General features: G+C 48.5%; 6 protein-coding genes across 6 annotated transcripts; 4 read left to right on the forward strand and 2 right to left on the reverse strand.

Moving 5' to 3' along the window:
- Positions 1-247: 247 nt before the first annotated feature.
- N7489_009886 (FAD-dependent oxidoreductase) lies at positions 248-1,889 on the forward strand (the record flags this gene model as incomplete). The annotated part of the gene is made up of 4 exons (XM_056715635.1): positions 248-552; positions 623-894; positions 971-1,341; positions 1,410-1,889. 4 exons carry the CDS (start codon positions 248-250, stop codon positions 1,887-1,889), a joined length of 1,428 nt encoding a protein of 475 aa, XP_056563257.1.
- Positions 1,890-2,614: 725 nt separating this feature from the next.
- N7489_009887 (4-hydroxybenzoate octaprenyltransferase) lies at positions 2,615-3,565 on the forward strand (the record flags this gene model as incomplete). Its single annotated transcript, XM_056715636.1, has 1 exon — positions 2,615-3,565. The coding sequence occupies one exon, from the start codon at positions 2,615-2,617 to the stop codon at positions 3,563-3,565; it is 951 nt and encodes a 316-aa protein (XP_056563258.1).
- A 229-nt stretch (positions 3,566-3,794) lies between these two features.
- N7489_009888 (SDR family NAD(P)-dependent oxidoreductase) lies at positions 3,795-4,744 on the reverse strand (the record flags this gene model as incomplete). Its single annotated transcript, XM_056715637.1, has 4 exons — positions 3,795-4,018; positions 4,084-4,170; positions 4,231-4,666; positions 4,724-4,744. The coding sequence occupies 4 exons, from the start codon at positions 4,742-4,744 to the stop codon at positions 3,795-3,797; spliced, it is 768 nt and encodes a 255-aa protein (XP_056563259.1).
- A 728-nt stretch (positions 4,745-5,472) lies between these two features.
- On the forward strand, positions 5,473-6,752 carry N7489_009889 (uncharacterized protein; the record flags this gene model as incomplete). The annotated part of the gene is made up of 5 exons (XM_056715638.1): positions 5,473-5,742; positions 5,805-5,988; positions 6,068-6,222; positions 6,296-6,395; positions 6,451-6,752. 5 exons carry the CDS (start codon positions 5,473-5,475, stop codon positions 6,750-6,752), a joined length of 1,011 nt encoding a protein of 336 aa, XP_056563260.1.
- Positions 6,753-7,082: 330 nt separating this feature from the next.
- Positions 7,083-15,012, reverse strand: N7489_009890 (CAZyme family CE10; the record flags this gene model as incomplete). The annotated part of the gene is made up of 6 exons (XM_056715639.1): positions 7,083-8,011; positions 8,085-11,823; positions 11,919-12,673; positions 12,733-13,108; positions 13,206-14,297; positions 14,413-15,012. 6 exons carry the CDS (start codon positions 15,010-15,012, stop codon positions 7,083-7,085), a joined length of 7,491 nt encoding a protein of 2,496 aa, XP_056563261.1.
- A 1,428-nt stretch (positions 15,013-16,440) lies between these two features.
- On the forward strand, positions 16,441-20,881 carry N7489_009891 (uncharacterized protein; the record flags this gene model as incomplete). The annotated part of the gene is made up of 5 exons (XM_056715640.1): positions 16,441-17,273; positions 17,354-19,043; positions 19,107-19,754; positions 19,830-20,230; positions 20,287-20,881. 5 exons carry the CDS (start codon positions 16,441-16,443, stop codon positions 20,879-20,881), a joined length of 4,167 nt encoding a protein of 1,388 aa, XP_056563262.1.
- Between the last annotated feature and the right edge of the window lie 913 nt (positions 20,882-21,794).

Raw genomic sequence — 21,794 nt, forward strand, 5'->3', positions numbered from 1 at the left:
AAAGAAGACAACCACATTAAAAGGAAAATGCGTAATAAGTGCAACTAAATAAGAAATTGCATTGCAGTACCTATGAAGGGGTCCACAGACACGGAGTACTCCGTGCTGTGATTTGTAACTTGGAGATAGCTCCAGGGCTTCATACTTGATCGTCCGGGTCAACAGACTTATCTCCGACATTCTTCACCGCCAACAAGCACTATTATATGCAGCCATTAGAAGCATTCGTATCTTTCTAAACGCAGACATGGCGGATAGCATGGAGACACATAAGTTCAAAGTCATCATTGTTGGGGGATCTATCGCTGGGTTGACATTAGCCCATTCGTTGTCCAAAGCCAATATCGGCCATATCGTTATTGAAAAGCGAGCGGAAATTGCTCCCCAGGAAGGTGCCTTTATTGGAGTCTGGCCTAATGGAGCACAAATACTTGATCAACTTGGTCTCTACCAAAGTCTGGAAAAGCTCACTGCGCCGATAAGTCGCATGCATCTTTCCTTCCCTGACGACTATTCATTTAGCAGTTTCCTGCCTAAGACAATTCACGAAAGGTTCTTACCCAGCGTCTCCTCTGAATCTCGAATGAGATACCCCACATGTATCCTGACTGCTCAAATCCAGATTTAAGTACCCCATCGTCTCACTCGACCGACAAAAGGTTCTTGAAATATTATTTCAGAACTACCCCGACAAGTCAAATATAATTACCAACCAGAGGGTATCCGAGGTGCGACTGCTGGGTGACAGCGCAAGCGTGGTGACAGAGGATGGAAGTGTATTCCGAGGAGACCTCATTGTCGGTGCGGACGGTGTCCACAGTCGTATACGCTCTGAAATGTGGCGACTGGCAGATGAACTATATCCTGGAATGATCACTCCCCAAGAAAGGAAAAGTAGGCAGCAGAAGGACCCTACGCTTGAATCCGAATTTGTTAGACCTGAACTAACTATTGCATTTCTTCTCGTTAGCTCTTACGGTTGAGTACGCATGTGTCTTTGGAATATCGCGACCAATACCCGGACTGCGAAGCGGAGAGCATATAAACCATTACGGCGACAAATTCTGCGTGATTACGTTCCACGGAAAGGATGGTCGGGTGTTTTGGTTCATCATTCAAAAATTGGACCGTGTCTACACTTATCCCAATGCTCCGCGGTATTCTCCCAATGACGCAGCTGATCTCTGTGGCAAGATGCAAAACGTGGTCATATGGCAGGATATTACCGTGGGTGACCTCTGGAAGACCAAGGTGGTAGCGTCAATGACAGCACTTGAGGAAGGGATTTTTGAAACCTGGAGCTTGAATCGGATAGTCATCCTTGGAGATAGCGTACACAAGGTAAGATCTGCCAGCTATCCTAGATGAACTGGGGTTTCCATTATCTAACAAAATTTCATCTTCCCCAGATGACACCGAATATTGGACAAGGAGCAAACACAGCCATTGAAGATGTTGCCGTCCTCGCATCTCTGATAAATCGCATGATCCATGCGGATGACTTGCACAAGCCCTCGGAGAGTTGCATCGAGACAATGCTCCAGGAATACAAGTCTCTACGATATGAACCTGCGAAAAGTACCTACCAGCGGTCAAGATTTGGTGCTCGGTTTCATACCCGAGACAACTGGCTCAAGGCAGTGGTGGGTAGATATGTGTTCCAGTATGTTGGTGGTCTCATAGAGAACCGGACAATCAAGACTCTGACTGGAGGGGATACTATTGAATTTCTTCCACGGCCGGATCGGCTTGAGACTGGGCGCGTGGCACAATTTCAAAAAAGCGAAGAAAGTCCTCAGCGGCAGTGGACGCTACTCTGGGTGTCTTCTCTGGCTCTATTCTTGTTTTTCCCTTGGCTTGGATCATATCTGCATTCGACCATCTCGTGAACCACTTTCGGTAAGACAAATTGTGGCATGTCTTTGTAAAGGAACTATGGGTGATTGATTTTACATAAAACTTGTGACGGTGTCATTACAAAGACTACCTAGATATGCATGTATCCCGCGTCGATCATGAACCCCATGAGACTATACTCCGTATTTACGTATCAGTAATTGTTTGCATAGGATTATTCTGTAAATGGCGGACTCGGCTAGTATCTACAATACATGGAGTATATCATCAATTGATCGGCAAAAGCAAAGGCGCAAGGCTGGCCAGCCGAACACTGCATAAAACACACTAGGGGGTTGCATACATATGTAGTCTACATAAACATAGGAATAAATAACTGAGCTAATGCAGTAGATCTGTCTATCGTTCCATTAGCCAACAAAATCTCGCCCAAATGGAATGAGAATCAGCTGGCCACATAGTGGCTATCAGTGGAGCCAAGAGCGCCAAAGGAATGGTCCCTATGAAGGGGTGCTCTTGGCCTTTTACTGAATACATGAATAGTCTCAACTTACAAGATGACTTGTACCAGACCAAAGTGATATTCACCGATATATTTCAATTAAAATCTCTATGGCCCCTTTCGTCATCTGATATTTGGCTTTCCACGCGCTTTCACTACATACCTCTTCTATTATTGCGTCCCCGTTTCACCTATTCTCTACACTCTGGCATTATTTTGAGGCTTCATCACCGGATTCCACTTTCGCGCGCCACGATGACACGACGAAATGAGAAAGAAGAAGTACCACCACAGGGTAAAATTCTGAACTTATTCCCCCCCGGGATAGCACCGTATGCTGAGCTGATGCGGATCCACCGATTGTTGGGGTTCTACCTCAATACATCCCCTTATCTCGTGGGCGTTGCCTTTAGCGCATCCATTTCATCCACGAAGATCCCAATCGCTGTTCTCTTGCACCGCGCCATGCTTCTATCCATCTGGTCCATATTCCTTCGAAGTGCGGGGTGTGTTTGGGACGATCTCATTGACATGGACTTGGATAGTCAAATATCTCGGACCAAATCCCGACCCCTGCCGCGGGGTGCGGTCTCCCCGTCAAATGCCCTCTTACTCACCGTCGCTCTGTTCGCCTGCGGAGGCACTGTTTTGATATTTCTTCCATGGGCCTGCACTGTGGATTGCCTCATTATCACATTCTTTGCACTGTCATACCCATTTGGCAAGCGGTTTACAGACTATCCTCAGATTACCTTGATGAACATCGGCTGGGCTGTTCCGATGGCAATGCACAGTCTCGGGCTAGATCCTCTCTCACAGGTGACGCCGACTGTGTGCATGTTCCTGTTTATTGGATCGGTTATTATCATGATCGATGTAATTTACTCGCGCCAGGATACGGAGGAGGACTTGAAGGTCGGGGTGAAAAGCATGGCGGTCCGATTCAGAGACTCCATTCAGCTCCTGTCGTATTCCCTCCTTTGTGCATCCACCGGCTTCCTTGCGATGGCAGGAGTTCTGACTGGACTCGGTTTGCCATTCTTCGTACTGTCTGTTGGAGGTCATTTCTGCGGATTCTGGGTTCTTCTTAAAGCGACTCAGGTAGGGAAGTCGTCTGGAGTTGAATCCTACGCCAAGTCCGCTTTCTTCCTTGCTACTTTGTTTTGGTTGTTTGGTTTTATGATTGAATATTGCCTGCGTAGCTAGACAGCTTTTATGTTTCTTTCTTCAAGTACAACATGCCCAAACAAGCATTTCGTCCACCTCCTGAGACTTCCTGTGCCCCATGGTTTGTTATCCACCTCAAGAAAGGAGATGGGAAGAGCCTGATTTATATGTGTGAGAAATAAAATATCAATTGCCTCATCAAGATCCAACCTCAAAGTCTGGTTCAGTTTCCCTTTCACTTAGTTCAAAGTTCGCAACGAATCTCGAACTAGATCACGGACCAAGCATTGTCGACGGGAATGATCGCCCCGTTAATTCTCTTGCTCTGACTAGAGACCAGGAAGAGAAGACAGTTGGCAATATCCTCGGCCTCGACCCCCAGGCCTCCCTGCCTATCAGCAGCATGTGCCTGGTGGATATGCGACATTGTCGCTAGTGCATCCTTGTCCCAGGTAGTTGGATCGGAGGCTTGTACAATGCCAGTTGGAACTCCTGTTAGAAAGAATAAGCGGCTAGCACGAGATATAAAGTTAATAATATATGTTGGTCAAACGTACCACCCGGACAAACGGCATTGCAGCGAATCCCCTCTTGCTTGTACCTCCAAGCAACATTTTTAGTTGCACCCATCAGCCCATGTTTACCTGAAAATGAACTGTCAGGATCCTGATACATACTCCGATTCATGGTAGGGGTGTACTCACTGGCTGTGTAAGCGACGCCGGACGCAGCACCACTGGTGGCTGCTTTACTGCCGACGTTGACAATACTTCCACTCTTTTGCTGTCGCATGATAGGAATGACTTCACGCATGAGCTTTACTGGAGCAGTCAAATTGATTGCAATGCATCGCTCCCACATGTCGTCTGAGAGACTATCGACGCTGGAATTCCGGTCCATGATGCCGGCGATGTTGAGCAGACCATCGATTCGTCCAAACTCCTTGATACATGTTTCTACCACTTGCTTTGGTGTTGCCTCATGGGTGAGATTTGCTTGTATAAACTTGTAACTTGCGTGTTCAGTGAGTGACACCGGAGCCGATGAGACATCAACACCTAGGATTTTAGCCCCTTGGCTTAGAGCTGCGGTGGCTGTTGCCAGTCCGATTCCAGACGCGCTTCCTGTGATGATCAAGACCTGGATATCGATTAGTAAGACCTTCGTTTATGAGAGCCATTAGTGGCCAAGGCTTACTATGTCTTGAAGGAGTAACATTTTGTTGTAATGAGTAATAGGAGGAAAAGGGGGAATGGTACAGTGCAATTTGATTGGGATGTAAGTCTTGTTGCAGATGTTGGAGACAATCTTCTCTACATGAGGTCTCCGAATTTACTCCCTCTAGGCCTGGTACTATTTCGACTATTTCGGCAAGCCCTATCGATTGACCTGCACAAGGAAAGAAAAATACACATGTATGGTCATCGGGTCTCTCCTGGGTATCGTGTATACGGCAGTGTCCGTATTGACATGTAACTAGGAATGTGACCATACGATGCAAGGGACCGGATACAACACTCAAGGGAATTTGTGTTACATCTCGCTCTGCTGCGTATGTTGTATGTAATAAACCCACCGCAACATGCAGAGCAGTGGAAGTCCCGTGTCGATCTCAAAGTGACATTACACAGCTCACATAAAACAAGCACTGCACGTTTCCAAGTTTATGCACGTTAATGCACGTCGACTTGTGGAGCTCCAGAAATACCGAACTTGATAGATCGTCTCTTGAGACAACCCCATAATTACTAGTCTCAAGTCTCAACGCATCGATCAACGCTGCATTGTATAGTTAACTACTACCCTCGGTCTCACCGCTAGTTCCCTTCAAGGGCGGATCCTTCGTGGCACAGTTGAAGGGGACTCGAGCAATATACGGCATATTTTGAGCAAATTCTGTGATCTAAGGGAACTTCTCGGAAAGAGCAGAAAATTTGACCAACAGAATGACGCAGGCTCAGAATCATATCGTTCCTCCAGGCTCTAAAGTCCTCGTGACTGGAGCAAATGGTTACATTGCTTCGCACATCATCAAAGTTCTATTAGGTCTTGGATATTTAGTCCGAGGCACGGTACGCGCGCCCATGCCATGGCTGACTGAGTATTTCGAGAAACAATACGGCTCGGGGAGTTTCGAACCCATAGTGGTTTCAGACTTCCAGCAGTCCGATGCCTTTGACGAGAGCGTGAAGGGGGTATCAGGAGTCATTCATGTTGTATGTTTCCTTTATACTAGGTTGTTCTGTCAAAAATATGAGTTGACCTTTGATATACCTAGGCTCAAGGCTTACCTTCTAGCACTGCTGCGGAAACCGTAAAAAGCGCAACAGCCTACACTGTGAATGGAGTCGTCAATCTTCTCAAAGCGGCGTCGACGAAGCCAACAATTAAGCGAGTTGTTCTCACTTCGTCTATCGTAGCGGCCGGCTACCCTGCCGGAAAAGGGTTCAAGTTAGATGTTGGTAAGACAATCCCAATATATGCATCACACTACATGTATACGGCAACAAGGTTAAGCCCAGGCTGACAAAATCCATATAGACTCATGGGACAAGAGCCTCGAACAGGCATCTAAAGGTGGAACCACTGTGCCCATCTATAGAGCATGTAAGGTCGAAGGCGAGAGACAGGCGTGGAAATGGGTTGAGAAGAACCAGCCACATTTTGAGCTCAACACCGTTCTTCCGTGGCTTACAGTGAGTATTTCCAGAGAGTTGGAACATCTCGTCTATATCTGAAATTAAGAGTTGACCGCGAGATCATTCGAAGTTGGGAAAAATTCTTCATCCGAACATTGGTGGTTCAACTATGGGATATGTCTCTGGACTGCTCAAAGGAGATACGACGCCATTCAAATTTCTCCCACCGCGTTAGTATTCCGAATCAGGTGGACAGACCAAGTAACAACTAACTAATTTTCCTAGCTTGGTTTGTGGACGTGGAAGACACTGCTCGTCTACACGCCATAGCTCTGATCAGTCCTAGCGTGCGCTCCGAGCGTCTCTTCGCCGCGGCAACCCCATTCATATGGGGGGACGTTATTGAGATCCTCAAAAGAATTCAGCCCAATAATGCTCGTATCCCAGCTGCTCCTGTAAAGGAGGAGCCGACAATTGGGGATATCGTCCCAGCAGCAAGAGCCGAGAAGTTACTGCGTGAAACTTTTGGGCAGCGCGGGTGGACACCACTGGAAGTCAGCCTGGAGGGTGGTATCGCAAGGGAGTAACTCTGGAAGTCTAGCCTATTTCTATGTGACTAGCTGGCAAATAAGATGGATAGATTCATTCTTGAAGGAAGATGATATAGCCAAAATAAAGAGAACTAGGTTACTCGAGTACCGGGGTGGCGACGATATTGTGGTGTTGTAAGATATATGTTCACGGTATGTTGACTTCGTCAATATAATCATGAGCAGCAATATGATTCTAGCCGTGGAGGCTTAATCGATACGAAGCACACAAGCATATTGTGAGATCGTCCGAAAGGTTCATTCACATATTAATGTAATAATTATGAGGTAGGAAGTAAGATACAAACAAGCAAGAGTCCCAATCGACTAATATCTAACATGATCGCGCAGAAACTCGTAACCATCTTGAACAGCTTGAGCAGCTGCGTGGTCTTTCTCAAACCCAGGATAAATATCAAAAAGATGCACTGCCTTATCCACAATGCGGAGTTCAACCTCAACGCCCTTCGTAACCAGCTCCTGCGATGTCCTCTGGGCCTGTTCCACTGGAATGAGATCATCAAGCGTCCCGTGGATAATGAAAGTAGGCGTCCTGTAACACCCATTGCGAATCTGTGCCAGAGGGCTTACTGCTTGGATTTCCTTAAGAGTCGGAACGGGCAAGTCCTCGCCACAGTCGCCGTCCTTATGAGCCGACCAGAAGTGGCCTCCGTGCAACAACATAGCCAGGCTTTGTCCTTTCCAGTTCATGTGTAATGCAATTCGACTGCGAGGATCCGCCGGTGACATCCAGCCGCCAAGGGCATTTTGGTTGGCCGGAGGATTGTAGGCAGTGATGGGTGTCTCGTGCATGCCTTCCCACAGGTTGTAGCTCATTTCTGGCGAGGCGGCACTCTTTCCATATGGGAAATTGGGCTTAGACCAGAATGGGTCTTCATAGTCGGTAGGCCCGTAGAATGCGAGTATAGCCTCGGGAGGCTGGATGCCCCTCTGCTCAGCAGTCCAAGCCAATGTCATGGCCAGATGGGCACCGGTAGACCACCCAACCGCCACCACTTGGGTTCCATCAGATTGTATATCGGGACGACAAAGGGATAACTTAGGCAGGACATTGCGAGCCCATGAGAGAGCATCGCATACATCATGCATTGGGCCTTCGGACAGAGAAACCTCTGGGCACAGCCGGTAATCCACACTAACCGGCAAGAATCCCGCATCGAGGAGCATCTTGACTTGCTTGCTGCGAACGTCCCGGCGCGAAAGCATGATGTGTCCTCCACCATGGATAAGAAGAGCTGTTTGTCGAGTGTAAGAGCAGGTTTGTCATGGGTCGCGGAAGAGGACCGGGAGGCAAGTTCGTCTACGTACCGATTGGACGGGCTTTTCCAATAGGCTGGAGATCCCGGGGATAGTAAATGTCTGCAGAGAGCTCCACGGCACCATTCTTGCCATAAGGGACCGTCTCCTCGTTCATGACACGCAAGGGACTCCCGGGGGTTGGGGGTAAAATGACGGCTGAGGTCGGCGACGCAGTAATTACACGAAGGACGTTGGATTCTTCGGAGTCATTGTGTGTCCAGTCAACCCATTGGAAGCCCGATTGGACAAGGGTTTGCTTCCACACGTGCTCAGTCGCAAGGGCGTGTTGCCGACCATCCTCGAACAGCCACCAGCCTTCCAGCAGACCGAAGACAAGATCGAACCAGAACAAGTTGCGCGTGAGCTCGATTAGGCAAAGAATCCCGGCTGGTCGTAGAAGCTTGTTGATGTTTGAACATGACTGAACCAAATTGCGGGTTGCATGCACACAGTTGCTGGATAGGATGATATCATATTGACCGACCATGTCAGGCGTAGGAGTCTGTTCAACATTGAGGACTTGGTATTTCATGAAGTTGTAATGCTTGAACTTCTTGCGTGCCAGAGTCAGCAGCCCTGAGGACAGGTCCGTGAATGTGTACTGGAAACGAAGACCGGGGACAGCAGTGAGCTGATTCAACAAAGCCTTTGTTGTACCCCCAGTGCCACCCCCAATTTCGAGAATATTGATTTCCCTCGTGGTATCCATGCGACCAAGGAGGTTGACAAGGTATTGGGCCAGGTGATTAGTCGCACCCTTGAACATTGGAGCGTTGGTGTACACATCCTCCATCAGTCGGCGAGCCTCCGCATCTTGAAAGAGGAGGGAGAGTGGGTCAGCTGCTCCGCTCAAACAGTCACTGAGTCGCGAGCCCGTCGTCTTGAGAAGCTGGTGCTCAGATCTGTGCTGGGGATAGAGGCGAATGATTTCCTCATGCAATACGTCAGACGAAATTGTGGGCACAGGGATCGTTGTGCGCACAAAGCCACGATCGGTAGCCCGGATGAGATTCGAGAACTCCAAGATGGAATAAAGCTGGTTTCGAACCTTGCCATGCTGTTTAAGAACTGGCACTTGCGGAATAACACCCTCAGCCTCAAGTTTGTCTAGGGAGACACCAAGGGACTTGAAAGCCTCTACCACATAAGCTGTGACAAGGGCCATCTGTTTGGGATATACAGATTCACAAAATCCGTTCCACTGGGTCAATTCACTGTGCGACGTGCTTCTCTGAATGTCAGTGAAAAGGCTAGGCGCAATGTCAATGAGGCCATGTACATCAGCATCAGAAATAGGGGTTGGGATAACATGGGTATTGTTCTCCGAGTCAGGTACATCTGTGGTCTCGATTTCCAATGACGGGTGAACTCCGTTCGTGAGAGGGGCGGTTGCCGCGTCAGGGAAGATCGTCTGCACCAAAGCCTGGATATTGGGAATTTCAGTCAAGGAGGAGGTGTCGATGCTGACATTGAACCTCTTCTTTATTTCCACAAGGACCTCAGTTCGCATCAACGAGTCCACGCCAATTTCTTCAAGATTCGAAGATGGCAACAACTCCTCGGAGACGATCCCGAGTAGATCACAGAGCATCTCTTGGACGACCACAAAGTGTCCAGGTTCTGCGGCAGCTTGGCGAGTGGGCTGAACAACAAGTGCTGTGTTCTGAGGCGTGGGATTGACATCGAACTTAGAATCATCCCGAAGAGACAAGTCTGGAGATGCCTTTTTGTTATCGGCTTGATTGTTCAATTTTTTGAGCACTCGCGCCAGTCCGGCGATGGAGACGCTAGTAAATTCCGCAGAGAGGATGGTGACGGCAAGTTTGCCTGTCTCCCGATCTAGGACAAACGTGTCACAAGCGATCTTGTTCTTAACAGATCGGTCCATGTTGGAGTAGACACCCCAAGAACGCGAGGACTTGGGATTACGGGTCATGAAGGCTTCTCCAATCAAGATTTCACCAACCCCAGTGCATACGAAAACCTCATCTTCATTTGTCTCCGAAAGACAGTTGACGTGGATTCCAGCGACTTGGATGAAATTGTCGACGAGCATGGGATCACATGCGGCATCCTTTGTCTTGGACGAGAGGAGGTTCACGATTCCAGCGGCCTCATGCTCAGTCGCGAACACGCGTTCAACGCCCCGATAGCAATCAGCGTAATTGACAACTCTACGGAAAGCCTGATAGACCGCGAACCCTTTGAGGCCGCTCGACTCCCGTGAATTGGCGATAGAATCCACTCGGGATGAATCAATTAGCCGGTTCATGGAGTGAAGGCGAACGAAGAGAGGTGTGTTCTGGCCAAAGGGGTGCAAGCTGATCTCGCCGGTTGCATGCGTGGTCACCAAGTTCGTATTGGGCTCACGAGTGTATAGAGAGAATGACCAAGGGGAGTCACCGGCCCGGGCACGGGTAAGGCTCAGCAGAACATTTCCAGTGGGGTTGAGCACAAGCGGAGCTGAAATGGCAAGATTTTGAAGGTGAGGCATAGATGGGGATGTATCGTTTTCCGGGCGAACCAGTCCCGCGGCCCGAACGATCACTTCAAAGTAGAGAGAGACAGGGCAGAGATTCTGATCAAGTACTGCGTGGCCTTGTGTGCACTCCTGGTAAAGAGGGTCCTTCGTATTGATTGCAAATACACACTCGGTGGGCTGTTTGGTGAGCAGCTGCACAAACTCTTTCGGGCCATCCGAGGAAGGCACGGTTGGCTTGTCTTCCGGCAACGGCGCAAAGGCGTTTGGATCATATTCAATCCAATGACGTGTTTGGGCGAACTGATAGGGCGGTAGGTTGATCCAGTTGTAACTTTTAGCTTGAGAATCATGGAACTGCCAGAACTGTACCTTCGCACCTCTGGACCACAGATTGCAAGTGGCCTGTGAAAGATTTTTCTGGGCCTGTGCACCTCCAAGGTCGAGCGATTGGTAGAGATGGTCTTTTGAGGAGGCTGTCACTGTGTCGAGAACGCGTCGTACCAATGGGATTATTGGAGATGCAGATCCCGCCTCCAGCCAGATAGCAGGCCCTTGAATCCTCCGGGCCACTCGCTCAACGGCTGTCTGGAAGTCAACACGTCCGCGACTGTGGGCCACAATCTTGTCTGCGGTGACAAAAGACCAGTCGCCGTCCTGCCAACAAGCCTCAAGAGGGATAGAAAGTGGCGTGTATTGAAGCTGTTGGGCTACCTTGCTCAAAGAAGGAACAATGCTATCCACCAGGCGGGAATGGAAGGCATGTGTGTTCTTCAATCTCTTTGTGCGAAGGATGGAAGGAGTTTCCGCTGACAGCTTCTGAATCATTTGTAGAGATCGCTCGTCTCCCGCCAATATGATATTGCGTGGGCCATTGACACAAGCAACATCCACCGCCGCATCTGCCATCTGCTGTGTCGCGCGAGTCAACAAACTCTGTACATCCGCCTCTGTCCCTTCCACTAAGAGCATAGCTCCGCGCTCAGATCCCCACCTGCTCTGGATCATCCTGGCTCGCTCCGAGACAAGATAGAGAGCATCTGAAAGATTCAAACCACCAGCGACACAAAGTCCAGTAAGTTGGCCAAAACTGTGACCTATAATTCGGTCCACTTGGAGTCCAGAAGATATCCATGACATTGCTGATGCGTATTGGATTGAGAACAAGATGCAATGAAGGCTGACCGTATCTTCGATTGGACCAGTCTGGAAGATACGTGGGAACAGGCTTGGAAGGTGGCGAATTCGACAAACTTTTTCACATTCCATCTAAACAAGCGCAGGCGGACTGTAAGCAAGCTACCATGACAGAGAAGTCACAAACCCGGGAAAGGGTGGGGGAGGGAGGATATTCTAAGGCTTACCAAATGATATTGAAGCAGTTCACACTGATTAAACAGGTCTTCGGAAAGGGTTGCTTCATTTCCATTTTGCCCACCAAAGCACAGGACGATGGGCAGACGGGAAGCTGGTTGTTTCTTAGGATTGGTGGTCTCGGTTGACATCGACTCGAGCTTAGCAATAAGCTCGTTGGGTTGATCTGCGGGAACGGTTAATGTAGAAATGTAATCCATGTCTCTGCTCTGTTTGACTGCCAAGTTATAGGCGATGTCTTGACAACTGCCCAGTTGTGCATTCCGGACACCTGGAAGCAGAACCTTGCAGTATGATCTAAGTGACTCGACCGAGTTGGCTGCCAGGATAATGGGCACCTCGCTAGGAAGGAGCGAAGCTCGATTTGAAGGTTCGGATGGCGCTTTGTATTGTTTCACAACAAGAGCCGCGTTGCTTCCGGCTGCGCCATAATTGGTCACCATTGCCACGGCATTCGAAGATGAAGTAGCAGCGGATGGCCAGTGGATTGACTTGGTTGGAATTGCGATTTCTGCATCGTCCAATGCGGGGATCTTGGGGTTCAGTTGAACAAAATTGGCTTGCTTGGGTATTTGTTGTTTCTGCATCATTAGGACAGTCTTCAGTAGGCCAGCTACTCCTGAAGCGGTCTCTGTGTGGCCGATGTTATCTTTGATAGATCCGACATGAAGCTTCTCGCTACGGCCAGGTCCTCCAAATGCCTTTCGGATGCTGTCAAATTCAATTGGATCGCCCACTTGCGTGCCTTATTTTTACTTGTGTTAGTGGCATATGTTTCAAGATGTTAGTGGTGGCTTCACGAACCTGTACCATGTGCTTCAACGTAAGTGACGTGTTCTGCAGGAATCCCAGATGCCAGCAGCGCCTTCCGATAAAGGGATCTCTGGGAGTTCGAGTCTGGCACAGTGATCGGGGAGCAGTTGGATCCCTGGTTGACCGCAGACCCGCCAATTACGGCAAGAATGGGGTCTCCGTTGCGAATTGCGTCTGCTAAGGGTCGTAGAACAACTAGTCCTGCTCCCTCTCCGCGACAATAACCATTTGCAGTTGCATCAAATGCTTTGGAAGCGCCGGTGGGTGAGAGGAAGGAGGCCGCCGCTAGGTTTTGGGTTACTCGTGGGCTGGTCATGACATTTACGCCACCCGCCACGGCAATGGAGCATTCGTTGGTTTGTAGAGCCTGTGGTTTGCCCCGAATTGTTCACTGAGTCAGCCATATTGGTTCTCGGAGGAGCCTTAGAACCCGGTGGTGTAGGGAGTTAATAATGGGATCTTACCTTGCATGCAAGATGAATAGACACCGCTGCTGAAGAGCATGCGGTGTCAACCACTACCGACGGCCCAGTCCAACCAAAATAGTGACTAAGGCGCCCAGTGCAAAAAGCCTGCAGCGTTCCTGTAGCTGAGAATGCGATCGCATGGGTTGATCCAACATTTTCAGTATAGTCATCCGAGCCAACACCAACATAACAACCAATGTCGGTCGGGACATTGGGGTTACGAAGGCCACAGTAACCAGCTGACTCCATAGCTTCATATCCGACCTGAAGGAGTAGTCTTTGCTGGGGGTCCATAGCATCTGCTTCTCGAGCCGAGATGCCAAAGAAGCGATGATCAAAGACATCGGGATTGGCCAGATAGTTACCCCAAAATGGGCCCTTTGGCTCACGTCGAAGCTTGTCCATCTTGAATCGCTCGTTCGGAAGAGCGCTGACACCGCACTGCCCCAACTCGAGCATTTCCCACAGTTGCTCTGGGGAGTCTGCCTGGGCATATCGGCATCCCATACCAGTGATGGCAATTGGGGTTGCTGTCCCGGCCATCGCAGCCATATTAGTTGACTGCATCGATTCCGTGGGGAAAGATGATTTGTGGATTCCGTTTGGCAACATTTCATGTTTGGTGTCCCACAAGCTGTTGTTCGTGTGATCCAGAACCCGGTTTCTGACTAGACGTGGAACAAACTGGCCGGTTCCAATAGCAGCAAGGCTTAGATCGTCATTTGTCTCCCTCGAATGCTCAACCGCCGCTGAAACAGTCCTAGCCCACTGCGATGGTTTGGTCAGGATCGATTCCAGGGCAATTTTGTGAATGTCAGACATTTTCCCAATCACACGGCCATCGACGTTGGACCTTAGTGGTAGGACACAGGTACCAGTGCCTGCCAACCGGAGCCTGTCATCTGTATCACAGAGACTGCTAAGGTATTGAACAGCTGTGATATGGCTCGCATGGTGAAATCTCCCTTTCAGGTCGATAATTTTCACTGACAATCCGTGGCTTCCCAGCTCCTTGATCAAGTCGTCTACTGCGTCCTCCGCGACTGTAACTGTGGCCGAGTTTGTGTCCGTAAAGCAGGAGACGTAGGCCTAAATGTCCCATTGTCAGTACCCTCTCAAGCGCAAAATAGCTACCATAGGATGGGTAGGATAATATGAAGTTGGACAATATGGGGTACCGGTTGGGTTGATATATATCACGCACCGTTGAAGAGCTAGTCAATAATCGATTGAGTTGTTCATTCTCACTGGCAGACTTCCATCTGACAGCCACAGATCGGACCTGACCATGCGAAATGCCATCCAGGTCAACTGCTGTTCCAATGCAAACAGCCAATCGGACCATGGTGGATGCGATATCCGCAAATTCCTTGGCATCATTTGAGCACGCGACCGCGACTGCCGCGAGGAAGCCGACACAGAATCCCTGCGCATCCACGATTCTGCACTTGTTCTGCGATTTTTCTTTGAATTTCCAAGCATCGATTATTTGTCGAATCACAGTGAGGGGCGTCAGGAGGACACTCGTGGGATTTTCATGAGTGGCTATCGGCCCCCCCTGAACACAATCAGCGAGCGCCGTAAGTTGAGCCGCTCCAGGGATTGAAGACAAAGGGGCCCAGGTATCACTAATGGTGGACCATAAAGACGGTAGTTCTCGCAAGACATCCTTGAGGAAGTGCAACGCTGGATTTTCGTCGATGTTGCAGCTGATGTAAAATAAACTCTCATCGATCTCGGTAATCTGGGGCCCGAAGACAAGGCAAACGGGCCGACCCGGGCTGGTTTGTGATAGATCAACCATCGCGGCTTAAAATTTGGAGCGGAATATTTTTAAGGAATAAGACAAACAAAACAAGTACAAAGAGAAGAGAATAGAAAATTGTCCCAAGATGGAACCTGATGTTGAACAGGTTTTGGTGGGATGAGGGAACCTTCAAGGTTATCCTCGAGGTACATCAAGATTATAATGGAAACCCAAGGGTTTAGAAAACAAATACAGAGACAACATGTGCAGAATATCTCTCTGTATCTCTGAACCAAATGCATGTAACCACAGATGATAGGTAGCCCGGTCTAGCAGTGGTTCTCCCTTGCTGTGTGAATCTAAAGCTGAAAACCCAGCGATTCTGCATTCAATATCCACCCAGGCGTGGGATCTTCAACGGATCAGCGCCTTATGGGGAGGATGTGATCCTATGTGTCATTCTAACAGATATCTAGGGCTCAATTCCTTGTGGGTGGCTGGCTGATGAAGAAAGATTATGGAACGGAATCCCCGACAACCTCTTAAGGCTTCAGACTCGTTATAACGGTACGCAAAATACATGGTTTTTGGGAATTTTTGTTGGTTTCGGTATTTCTGTACTTTTCATCGCTTTTTCAGTATCGGTTTCTATTCTCATTTCCCATTCTCTTATAGTTCTCATCGCATGGAGTGCTAGTCTTTCGACAATTCATTCTAAATTTCTTTTTTTTTCCCGTAAGTATATTTTTCTTTTAGGCTATTTTATGTTTTATTTGATCGCTTTTAACCAACTACTTGCGAGTCATCTCATGCTAGGCATCCTGGAATGTGACCCCCATCGGCATCTTGCATTTATTACTCCGTAATGCTTATTTATTTCCAAGATTGGATCGTCGACCACACCCGTGGGAGTGAACATTCCGTAAGGGATGACTTGTGTCCTTGCTTTCTTTGTTATGTATATTGCGTACGGAGCAGTTCGGTCTCTATCTGGCGTACGGAGTACTCCGGGCCAAAACCGGCTTATTGTCTCATTCTCTAATAATGACCCTGATATTTAGTTGCCCTCAAATGTACTTAGCCATGTCGATTTGGAATATTGACCTGGCAACTTAGGTTAATTATCCCAAGGGTGGACCATAGGTATATCCTGCTGTAGCGCGGAATACCTTGGGTATGGAGTAGCTCTTTTATTCTCCCTCTGTCCACCGAGCTGTCTGAATACCATGCAATGATTGACAGGCAGTTGGGGAATGCCACCCGAGGTTGAAGAATTTAACAGCAAGACAGCCGCAGTCATCGGATGAGATTCTATAGTTTAGACGCAAGGTGTATGAAATAATAACAAATCAAAGAGGATAATACAGATGGCAATTTCCCGAATACAAATTTCATAGCAGCCGGGTAATTGCACCCCCCAACCGCCAACCCTTTGGCACCATTGCCCAGTTTTCTGCCCGAACTAAGTTGTAAGACACATAACGCATGGCTCCAGACGAAGGCGACCAGGCGATGAGCCTCCAAGAAGAGAAGCCTGCGTATCCATCTCTGAGCACGACGAGTTCCGCAGAGTTGCTGCATGGAGCACCATCGAACGACAATAAGCGACTTGACATCCTGCAGACCGCAGAGCATGCAATGCATCGCGGATCTCCCAAAGTCGATCCTCACATATGGACCAATGTGACATCCCAGTTCAGCGACTCCAGCACGATAGATGGCCGCCAACGGGATATTTTGTTTGAAGGGTTGACGGTTCGTGGCAAAGGATCCCCGTTCCAGATTCAACAAACTATTTTGTCGGCCCTTCTATACCCTCTTGCATATCCTATCAAACGGCTCGTGAAACTTGTTGGTAAAAAGGAATCTCACGATGGCCCAGGCACCATATTACGTGGACTTGATGGGATCGTATGCAGCGGCGAATTATTGCTGGTCCTGGGTCGTCCTGGTAGTGGATGCTCAACGTTTTTGAAATCGCTTTGCGGTTACCTCGAAGGCCTTGATGTCGACACCGCGAGTGAGATACAGTACAAGGGCGTACCATTCACAACAATGACGGAAAAGTACCGGGGGGACGTAGTGTACAACCAGGAGGCAGATCATCACTTTCCGAACCTGACAGTGGGTCAAACACTTGAGTTTGCAGCGCATGCACGAGCACCGCACAATCGAGCAGGCAACCAGCGTGGAGACCAGTATGTCAAATCCGTTGTGAAAGCGGTTATGGAGACGTTTGGCCTCTCTCACACATACAACACGAATGTTGGCAACGACTATGTTCTAGGTGTCAGTGGAGGGGAAAGAAAGAGAGTCAGGTAAGCCTTGCTCTATTCAGCTTGGGGAGAGAAAGGACAGAAGGAAAGGCTATGAGAACTGACACAGCTGGTATGAACAGTATCGCGGAAACAGTTTTGTCACGGGCTTCCATCGTGGCCTGGGACAACAGCACACGTGGGCTTGATGCAGCCACCGCAGTCGACTTTGTTCGGGCACTCCGTACCTCAGCCAAACTATCGGGATCTTGTCATGCACTCGCTGTATACCAGGCCTCGGAGACTTTGTACAACACTTTCGACCAACTCATCCTTCTGTATGAAGGCCGCGAAATATATTTTGGCTCTCGTGAAAGGGCTGTCCCATACTTTGAGACCATGGGATGGAAACGACCACCCCAACAAGTGAGCGCAGATTTCCTCACAGCTATCACTAATCCTGGCGAGCGACAACCACAAGTCGGTATGGAGCATGCAGTTCCTCGCACTTCGCTGGAGTTTGAATCATACTGGAAAAGCAGCCCCGAGTACGCAGAGCTGCAGAGGTCAATGCAACAGTACAAGCAGAAGACCCCTCTTGATATCTCAGAGGAGATCAAATTGGATGAAGTCAAGCGTCTTGAGCAAACGACTCATGCTCGACCTTCTAGTCCCTACCTTCTCTCGATACCCATGCAAATCAGACTGTGTATCGTTAGAGCATGGCAACGGACCCGCAATGATATCCCAGGCTTGGTTTCTTCAGCAGTTGCCCAGATTGTGGTATCCCTCATCATTGGTTCTCTGTTCTATAATATTCCACAAACTACCGCTGGGTTAGGGCAGAGGGGATCGGTCCTCTTCCTCGCTGTTTTAACAAATGCTTTGATATCACTGTTGGAGATCAACACCCTATACAGCCAAAGACTGATAGTGGAGAAACAAGCTGCCTATGCCTTTGTGCGCCCCTTTACAGAGGCGGTCGCAGGAGTTATCGTGGATTTTCCCGTCAAACTTTTCCGATGCGCCTTGTCTGCTATTATCATATATTTCCTCGCAAATCTCCGGAGAGAGGCGTCTCATTTCTTTATATACCTTCTGTTCCAGCTCACAGCTGTCATGACAATGGCCACGATGTTTCGCACTTTGGCCACTGTTACCAGGACTATTGGACAAGCCATGTCTCTGGCTGGAGTCATCATTATCTGTGTAGCGGTGTACACTGGCTTCACTGTTCCTCAATTCGATATGCCGCCATGGTTTGCATGGATCCGATGGGTTAACCCGATATTTTACGCTTTCGAGTCCATTGTCGCTAACGAGTTCCATGGTCGTCATTTCGAATGCGTGGACTACATTCCAAGCTTAAGTTTCCAGGAGGGATTATCGTTCACTTGCTCATATGTGGGATCCGTTCCCGGGGAGCGATATGTTTCTGGGGATGCATATATCGCAGGCAGTTACGATTACTCCTACGATCATGTGTGGAGAAATTACGGCATATTGGTTGCCTTTCTTGTCTTCTTCTATGTACTTTATTTCTGGCTCACGGAGTTGATCCCAGGAACGACCCCCACACATGAAGTGCTGATTTTCCGCCGTGGAGATGCACATCCTAAGTTGAGTGGAAGTGATTTGGAGTCCGGAGAGCAGCCTTGGCCACTTCAGGAGCTGAAATCACTGGCTCCTCCGGCCCATTTTTCAATGGCAGAACAAAAGGATACGCTCAGCTGGAAGGGCGTTTGCTACGACATTCCAGTGAAAGGTGGTGAAAAACGACTTCTGGATGATGTTAGTGGCTGGGTCAAACCCGGATCACTCACTGCACTCATGGTATGTAGCCACTCATTTATCTGAACCAATATTTTTAGCTCACAACCATTGACATGAATATAGGGTGTTTCCGGTGCCGGGAAAACGACCCTTATGAACGTTCTAGCGCGGCGGATGACCATTGGGGTCGTTACAGGAGACATGTTGGTCAATGGCCACGAACCTGATGCCAGCTTTTCCCGTAAAACTGGCTATGTCCAACAGCAAGACCTTCATGTTGAGACCTGCACAATCCGTGAGGCTCTTCGATTTAGCGCGGCATTACGCCAACCTCAGTCCGTCTCAACGGAGGAAAAGTACAAATTTGTTGAGGAGGTGATCCAGTTGCTGGGAATGGAGGATTTCGCGGAAGCAGTTATTGGAAAACCCGGAGATGGTTTAAACACTGAACAAAGGAAACTGCTCAGCATTGGAGTCGAGCTTGCTGCCAATCCTCAACTTCTGATATTTCTTGATGAGCCCACTAGTGGTTTGGATTCACGAAGTTCGTGGGCTATCTGCAAGTTCATGAGAAAGCTTGCGGACAATGGCCAACCTGTTCTTGCTACAATACACCAACCAAGTGCCGTTCTATTCGAGCAATTTGATCGTTTATTGTTCCTTGCCAAAGGTGGAAAGACTGTTTACTTTGGAGACGTCGGTCACCAGGCTCGGACAGTCCTGGAATATCTGGAGAAGAATGGAGCTCGTCAATGTGGCCCAACTGAAAATGTGAGTTCTTCGACTCTTGATATGCCTCTCTCTCTTGTTTCCCTCTGCGAAATTTACTAATTTGACGTCTGCTAGCCCGCTGAATACATGCTCGAAGTCATCGGAGGGGGTACCCAAAGCCAGTCTACGCCCATTGACTGGGTTCACGCGTGGAAAAACAGCTCTGAAAATACCCAAGTTCTTGAAGAGTTGGATAGTCTCGTCTCCTCACCATCCAACGCTATCCCGGCCGACCCCTCCAAGCTCTCTGAATTTGCAATGCCTCTTGCTGTCCAATTTTACCATGTCATGAAGCGCGACCTCCAACAATATTATCGCCAACCCGAATACATCCTGGCCAAGTTTGGCGCAGGGATCTTCTGTGGTCTTTTTATCGGCTTCTCCTTCTGGAGTTCTGATAATTCAAGCCAAGGCTTTCAGAATGTCTTGTTTAGTTTGTTCCTTCTGTGCACAATATTCTCCACACTCGTCAACCAGTATGTGTTCGCCCTGAGGTCCGGTGATAACAACTTAACGTACTGACCAAAAGCAGAATCATGCCGAAGTTTCTTTCTCGGCGAGCGTTGTACGAACTACGAGAGAGACCGGCTAAAACCTACTCCTGGACGGTGTTCATTCTGTGTCAGATACTCGTTGAACTACCATGGCAAACCTTACTGGGGATATGTACCTGGGCCTCGTTTTACTTTTCGGTGTACGGTGACGACCAAAGTCCCCAGCGGCAGGTGCTCATTCTTCTGTTTACCATACAGTTCTTCCTCTTCGCGTCGACATTTGCCCAGTTTGTGATTGCTGCAGTTCCCAATCTGGTTTTGGGGAGTATGATGGCTACATTCACATTCCTCCTATGCCTCTTATTCAATGGTATCATGCAGCCACCTAGTGCACTGCCGCGGTTTTGGATTTTCATGAATCGAGTTTCACCTCTCACCTATTATGTGGGTGGCATTAGTGCGACTGCATTGCATGGCCGTCCGATCCACTGTTCTAACCGAGAGCTGAGGGTCTTTGACCCCCGCAGGGTCAGACTTGTGGTCAATATCTGGCCGAGTATCTCAAAACAGCGCAAGGCACGCTTCACAACCCGCTTTCTTCTGATCGGTGCCAGTATTGCCCACTTCGGGTAGCAGATCAGTATCTTGCTGCCCGGGATATCTCCTGGCATGATCGATGGAGAAACTTTGGGATTTTCTCAGTGTATATCATCTTTAATATCATTGGCGCCATTGGACTATACTACCTGGTTCGAGTTCTACCCTACGCAAGGAAGAATCGCACACAGAAATGTCCAACATGATTTGCTGGTATCTGCGCTCAACTTTTCTTTTGGCCACTCTTTTCGCCTTTCCTTTCACCTTTTCTTCCTTCATTTTTCCGTCTTCCTTTTCATTTCACCCTACCTTACATTAAACCTACTTTTGATTTTATTTATGTGTATCACTACTCCATTTTGCCCCTTTGTTTCTCATTCTACCTCCATGTTAAATTTATTTTTTGGACCTATACTGGCTAGTCAAAATGCGTCTTGGGTGGTTAATTTAGTAGCGGTGAGAAAGGCATCGGATTGAATTAGTATTTCCCAGCTATTTACTCCGCACTATGGGGACATTTCTCTGAATTTGTCGATCGACTCTGAAACACTCGTTAATAGACTGAAGTCGACGTCTAGATACGGAACCTGTACTGGATTAAGCGTTGACCTCCACGTTGTATTGCTGATGTAGAATGATATATCTCACGAGCCAAGCAACTAGCTGCATCTCTGGGACTTTCTAGCCCGAGGAAATTTCATCCGAAACTGCCTAAATACATGACTCGCATAAACTCAGGTTCGAAATATCGATGTGATGTGTTCTTTGCACCTCTCCAGAAATTCGTACAAATCTATGTGTCATTTTCATTCCTTCTGTATTACTCCATACATCTTGAACCATACAAACCTAGGTATCAATACGGCACCTATTAGCTGCGTATAGCACAATGCCCCCACCCCCAAGTAAGATACCAGCCCAAACAAAGCGAGACCGCTGACATCGCGAT

The sequence above is a fragment of the Penicillium chrysogenum genome (assembly GCF_028827035.1).
Source record: "Penicillium chrysogenum strain IBT 35668 chromosome Unknown utg000005l_segment0_segment0, whole genome shotgun sequence".
Classification (NCBI taxonomy): Eukaryota; Fungi; Ascomycota; class Eurotiomycetes; order Eurotiales; family Aspergillaceae; genus Penicillium; species Penicillium chrysogenum.